We start from the raw sequence: 6950 nt of genomic DNA on the forward strand, positions 1-6950 counted from the left end.
GAGCTGCACTCACTATTCTGCTGGTGGAATCACTATGTACATACATTACTTATCCTGTACTGCTCCTGAGTTACATCCTATATTATACTCCAGAGCTGCACTCACTATTCTGCTGGTGGAGTCACTGTGTACATACAATACTTATCCTGTACTGACCCTGAGTTACATCCTGTATTATACTCCAGAGCTGCACTCACTGTTCTGCTGGTGGAGTCACTGTGTATATACATTACTTATCCTGTACTGCTCCTGAGTTACATCCTGTATTATACTCCAGAGCTGCACTCACTATTCTGCTGGTGGAGTCACTGTGTACATACATTACTTATCCTGTACTGATCCTGAGTTACATCCTGTATTATACTCCAGAGCTGCACTCACTGTTCTGCTGGTGGACTGTGTACATACGTGTGCAGCACATATAATCACACGGACATGTGGCGGTATCCTCCTCTGTACAGTTTATTTATAATTACAGATATACAGATTGGGGTCCAGTAATAATTTACACGTTATATACACATTATATTATATCATATACATTATATCCATCGGAGTGCTATATTCCAGGCCCGCGGGCCATATATATATATATATGTACAGACACAAGGAGTGACTATCATGTGACAGACGCATCCTGTATGATTGTACGGGACCCCCTGTATTGGATGGGGGGCTGTACCTTAGGAAGACAGGGGTAACCTGATCCCTCAGTATTCTGTGCAGCGCTGGGACACTGGTCCCTTTAAGAAGTCATTAGGTGGGCACTCCTGGCTCACAGTCTTCTGGAAGTCGCCAGGATGGATGAGTGGTCACCCACCAGGCATCACCCTCCTGACATCGCCCACCTCAAAGTAGTTCACTGGAAAAGTGCAGGCACAGAATCCAATCAGAGATCACCCTCCACTGGTCAATGAGTAAACTGGAAGCATATAGCGCCCTCTTCAGTCCAGAGGGGAACTGCGTGTTATTTTACTGGTCACAGACCTGGGGCCACTATAAAGGAGCCCAACAGCCTTGTGCAGACTTGTCCCCAGAGGGTTTAGGTTCTCTTCATGGGGCTCCCAGTACTTGCCGCATACATTCATCTACAGGAGCGCCCCTTTAAGTGGAGCTGACCGCTTCTCCTTTTACCATGGGTTAACCCTTCATTAAATAAATGTGTTTAATTTACATCCGTGAGGTCACATGACTTCCGACATCCACGAGTCTGGAGTGCGTCATGGGATCATAGACCGCTACAGGAGAGCGACCACCATTAACGAGGGGCCGGATCTGTTGCCGATCCTTAAAGGGGCTGTTCAGGATGAGAAAAAATATGTCTGATTTCTTCCAAATGGCGCCAACCCCGTCTCAGAGGTCGTGTGGGGTATTGCAGCTCCCCCATATTTACTTCAACAGAGCAGTAATACCGGACACAGCCTCGGCACAAGAGTGGCGCTGTTTTACTTATTTTCTAATTGTTTTTCTAATCCTGGTCTCTGAAGAGGGGAGGAGTCTCCTGAGAGTCACAAGTGCGCCAGTCGGCACGGATACAGCACGATATACAAGAGCGCGGATGGAAAAATACGGATTTAATTAACATTTTATACAAAATTCCATTAAAAAGAAGAAAAATAAATAACGGCGGAAAGGAGCGAACCATCGGAGAAATCACACAAGTGAAGGCTGTCCGTACGCTCGGCGGCGGCTGACTTACGAGGAGACGTCTGGCATTGAGCGCTCAGATTTCACACCAAAGAGGGGAGGGATTTTTGGAATAAATTAGTGTTTGGAGTAAATAGCGACGGCGTCTCCAGGCGGTGCAGCAACACTACAACTCCCAGCCGGCAGGCATGGTGGGAGGAGCCCCGGCTGCAGCCCCTCCCCTGGGCTGGCGCTTCTGGCAAGCTGTTACTCCCATTGCACTGGAGGTCCTCCACTGATCTCAGATCAGCCATTCTGGGAAAGCTGGGTAACAGCCCCGCCCCTGAGGAGCTGTAGGAGCAGCTATATTGGACTACTACCGGATAGGGGACACCCACAATCATGACATCTAAAGGGGGCTATGCAAATCCCCCCATGCCTATGGTTTCCTTCAGTACAAGGAGCTCAGCGTCCTCCTGATGCACAGTTACTCCTGAGAGACCTTTTCCATTGGATCTTAGGCGTTTGGCCACATCTCTGCTTGCTGTCATGTAATGGGAACCTTGGATATAAGGCTACACGGCCACTTTGGTTGCACAACATCGAGTCTCAGGCAAGTTGCAAGACCAAAAAACAGCCAAATATGCGGCAAGTTGCGAGATTTGCAACCTGCGGCAAAGATCCAAGAGGTGTTTTTGCGGCGGCTGCGTCCCTCTTCTGTCAGGTTGCAGAGTGGCCCCGTTAGTAATTAGACGCCCCGTCGCGTGACACGCTGGACGTCATGTTGTGCGTCTAAAGGACCAGGTCATGTGATGGACTCAGCCGCGTGACTTGTTACGGTCCCGCGATTGGAGCGGTAACGCGCCGTGTACGTGTCTGTCACATGACCAGAACTTGTTTGTAGCCAAGGTTCCTACTGAATGACAGCAAGCAGAGATCTTGAAACCTGTAATCAACTGATGCAGGAAATATATTAAGTGACACAAGAAGTTACCTTCACGTGCGGAAAGCGTCCTGCGGACGGAAACACACGAACCTGGGCAAAAACCCTTAAATGCTCTTGGCCGCACCGCGACGCCTCGCCACGCGCATTGTTTGGCCATAAGAGGCGCTGCAGCAAAATAACTGAATATCTGCCGCCGTGTTATTTACGACCTGAGAGGAGATGAACCCGACGCGGACGGCCCTGGGATACGCAAGAAATAAAGATGGCGTCCGGTAGGGGGGATTGGAATAGCAGGTCGTTGCTAGCGATGCCGCCGCACTTTTACTTCTTACATTGCGGAGGTAGATGAAAGCTGCGCTGTGATTGGTTGCTGGGGACAACAAGGACGGTCTTGGGGTGCGTTCACACGCAGCGCAAATGCTGAGAATCTGCAGCAAAATACGCATCAAAAATATCAGTGGAGCTGAGTGGGGTTAAGCTGCGGATCCGCAGCCAATGGCACCACACCGAGCCCTCGCGGCAGCGCACATCCCCCACCGCACCGAGCCCTCGCGGCAGCGCACATCCGCACCGCACCGAGCCCTCGCGGCAGCGCACATCCCCCACCGCACCGAGCCCTCACGGCAGCGCACATCCCTCACCGCATCGAGCCCTAACGGCAGCGCACATCCCTCACCGCATCAAGCCCTCGTGGCAGCGCACATGCCTCCCCACACAGAGCCCTCGTGGCAGCGCACATCCCTCCCCAGACCGAGCCCTCATGGCAGCGCACATCCCTCACCGCATCGAGCCCTCGTGGCAGCGCACAATCCTCACCGCATCGAGCCCTCGTGGCAGCGCACATCCCTCCCCACACCGAGCCCTCACGAGAGCGCACATCCCTCACCGCATCGAGCCCTCGCGGCAGCGCACATCCCTCACCGCATCGAGCCCTCGCGGCAGCGCACATCCCTCACCGCATCGAGCCCTCGCGGCAGCGCACATCCCTCACCGCATCGAGCCCTCGCGGCAGCGCACATCCCTCACCGCATCGAGCCCTCGCGGCAGCGCACATCCCTCACCGCATTGAGCCCTCGCGGCAGCGCACATCCCTCACCGCATCGAGCCCTCGCGGCAGCGCACATCCCTCACCGCATCGAGCCCTCATGGCAGCGCACATCCCTCACCGCACCGAGCCCTCACGGCAGCGCACATCCCTCACCGCACCGAGCCCTCACGGCAGCGCACATCCCTCACCGCACCGAGCCCTCACGGCAGCGCACAATCCTCCCCACACCGAGCCCTCACGGCAGCGCACATCCCTCACCGCACCGAGCCCTCACGGCAGCGCACATCCCTCACCGCACCGAGCCCTCACGGCAGCGCACATCCCTCACCGCACCGAGCCCTCACGGCAGCGCACATCCCTCACCGCACCGAGCCCTCACGGCAGCGCACATCCCTCACCGCACCGAGCCCTCACGGCAGCGCACATCCCTCACCGCACCGAGCCCTCACGGCAGCGCACATCCCTCACCGCACCGAGCCCTCACGGCAGCGCACATCCCTCCCCACACCGAGCCCTCACGGCAGCGCACATCCCTCACCGCACCGAGCCCTCACGGCAGCGCACATCCCTCACCGCACCGAGCCCTCACGGCAGCGCACATCCCTCACCGCACCGAGCCCTCACGGCAGCGCACATCCCTCACCGCACCGAGCCCTCACGGCAGCGCACATCCCTCACCGCACCGAGCCCTCATGGCAGCGCACATCCCTCACCGCACCGAGCCCTCGTGCCACGCACATGCCTCCCCACACCGAGCCGTCGCGGCAGCGCACATCCCCCACCACACCGAGCCCTCGTGGCAGCGCACAATCCTCACCACACCGAGCCCTCACGGCAGCGCACAATCCTTACCGCATCGAGCCCTCGCGGCAGCGCACATCCCCCACCACACCGAGCCCTCATGGCAGCGCACAATCCTCACCGCATCGAGCCCTCACGGCAGCGCACAATCCTCACCGCATCGAGCCCTCGCGGCAGCGCACAATCCTCACCGCATCGAGCCCTCGCGGCAGCGCACATGCCTCCCCACACCGAGCCCTCGCGGCAGCGCACATCCCCCACCACACCGAGCCCTCACGGCAGCGCACATCCCTCACCGCACCGAGCCCTCACGGCAGCGCACATCCCTCCCCACACCGAGCCCTCACGGCAGCGCACATGCCTCCCCACACCGAGCCCTCACGGCAGCGCACATGCCTCCCCACACCGAGCCCTCACGGCAGCGCACATGCCTCCCCACACCGAGCCCTCACGGCAGTGCACATCCCTCACCCGGTAAGCAGTACTGAGCCCACCACAGGCGGTCAGCTGATGCAGCTGTAGGGGCCAACGGTTACCGGCTGTGGCGAGGGCTCAGTACGCCGTCGCAGGTTCCAATCAGCTCCGAATATGCAGCTCAAATGCAGTCAAAATCCCCCCTAACGGAACGGATGCCATTTTTGATGCAGATTTTGACGATCGGCACCATTTCCGCTGTGTGCGGACCCACAGAGGCCCAGTGTGCGCGATATTACATGTCACTAAGGGTTAGCGGGGGCGGCGATACGGTGTGATGTCACAGCGGTCTACCAGGTGGGCGGCGCAAGAAAATCACTTCAAATATCAAATCAGAACGAAAAGGGAAAGAAAACCCACAAAAATTGTGATAAAAGATTAAAGTTGTGCTGCGTACCGTACCGCCGCGCACAAAAACGGTGATGGGGGGGGCAACGAGAAGGCGAACGGCGCAGGACGCACGTTCACACAGAGATAATTAAATCTTCACAGAGAAAGGGGTGAACGTTAAATCCCCCTGAAGGGACGGAGGAGGCTGGTGCCGGCGAGTCTGCAGGCCACACGGGGGGTAATGCGGTTACAGCGCGGGCGGCAGGCGGACGCTCACGTAGCTGCGCACATCTGTCCCATCAATTACCTGCCGCAGCCAAACAGTGACATCAATTACAGGCAGCTGGTGTCTGACGGCAGCGACAGTGGGAGTTATCAGAGGGACACACTGTCAGGGCAATATGAATTACTAACCCAGATGCAGCAGAGCTGAGGTATAAATCATTGTGCTGGGGTTACATAGGACTGCCGGTCACATCTACTACATTATCTGTGGGGTTACACAGGACTGCCGGTCACATCTACTACACTATCTGTGGGGTTACATAGGACTGCCAGTCACATCTACTACATTATCTGTGGGGTTAGATAGGACTGTTGGGCACATCTATTGCATTATCTGTCCTCAGGGAGCTGTCACTGTCTGATCTGTGGGGTTACATAGGACTACATGTTATCTGTGGGGTTACATAGGACTGCCGGTCACATCTACTACATTATCTGTGCGGTTACATAGGACTGTTGGGCACATCTATTGCATTATCTGTCCTCAGGGAGCTGTCACTGTCTGATCTGTGGGGTTACATAGGACTACATGTTATCTGTGGGGTTACATAGGACTGCTGGTCCCATCTACTACAACACAGTAACAGAACGTGCTCTGCTGCTAAAGAACAACTGATAATTTAAAATGGTAGCATTCTATAGAGTGGCCAACCCAGCTTTCCCAAAGACTGCTAGCTACCAGCGAGGACCGCCGCCAGCTGCCAGCCAGGACCCCCGCCAGCTGCCAGCCAGGACCCCCGCCAAGTGTGGATTCCCCTGTTAACCTGGCAGAGAGCCGCCGCCCATGAGGGAGAACACTTAGGAGCGTGGGTGGGGCGTTGAGCGATCAGGGCTCTCCGGCCTCCTGGGACTCGCAGGAGACAAGTAATAATACGGTTTGCGTAACCTGAAAGGAAGTGGCGTGGAGGGCGGAGTCACAGGAGCGTTCTCGCCAGTCCTACTCGTATTTAGTGCAAAAGCTTCTCCCAATAAGTTAGCGACAGTCGGCTACTTCTAGCGCTGCGAGTTTAGCTTCAGGTGACCCGCCGAGTCCGGGGATGGAAGGGTTGTACTTACCTCCCTCATCGTTCTGCTGCACTGAGCGGCGCGCTAAGTAGCCCGTTCTACTTTTAGAATGGATGGTCTACTTGGCGCTCAATGCACTGCAGCTTCCGGCGCTCCCACCGAGGGAGGGGAGTATGGACCCCCCAGACTCAGCGGGTCACCCATGTGCAGCACAAGTAGCTGACAGAGTCCAATGAAGAAAACATCGTAAGGCTGGAGTCCCACTGGCTGCGTTGTCTGCGGCGGCTACATCCGGCGCTCCGCCGCGTTCTTCTGCTGAATCAGACGCTCAATCTCTGTCCCGAGAGTCTGCAGGTTCTCCTGCGGGGAAAGACAGGAATGTCACCAAGGGGCAAAAACACGGAGACGGACTTGGAGTGAAGAGGTAGGCAAGGG

The 6950-nt window shown here is 56.4% G+C and overlaps 1 protein-coding gene across 3 annotated transcripts in view; it reads right to left on the reverse strand.

The window, feature by feature from the left end:
- Window positions 1-449: 449 nt before the first annotated feature.
- CCDC186 (coiled-coil domain containing 186) overlaps window positions 450-6950 on the reverse strand; it is a 95830-nt gene continuing 89329 nt past the window's right edge. For all 3 annotated transcript variants that reach the window (XM_066601479.1, XM_066601480.1, XM_066601478.1), the window contains one exon: window positions 450-6875. In XM_066601479.1, the coding sequence (XP_066457576.1) occupies window positions 6801-6875 (75 nt within the window). In that variant the 3' untranslated portion in view covers window positions 450-6800. The remainder of the gene's footprint in view (window positions 6876-6950) is intronic.

The sequence above is a fragment of the Eleutherodactylus coqui genome, chromosome 4, assembly GCF_035609145.1.
Source record: "Eleutherodactylus coqui strain aEleCoq1 chromosome 4, aEleCoq1.hap1, whole genome shotgun sequence".
In the NCBI taxonomy this organism is placed as follows: domain Eukaryota; kingdom Metazoa; phylum Chordata; class Amphibia; order Anura; family Eleutherodactylidae; genus Eleutherodactylus; species Eleutherodactylus coqui.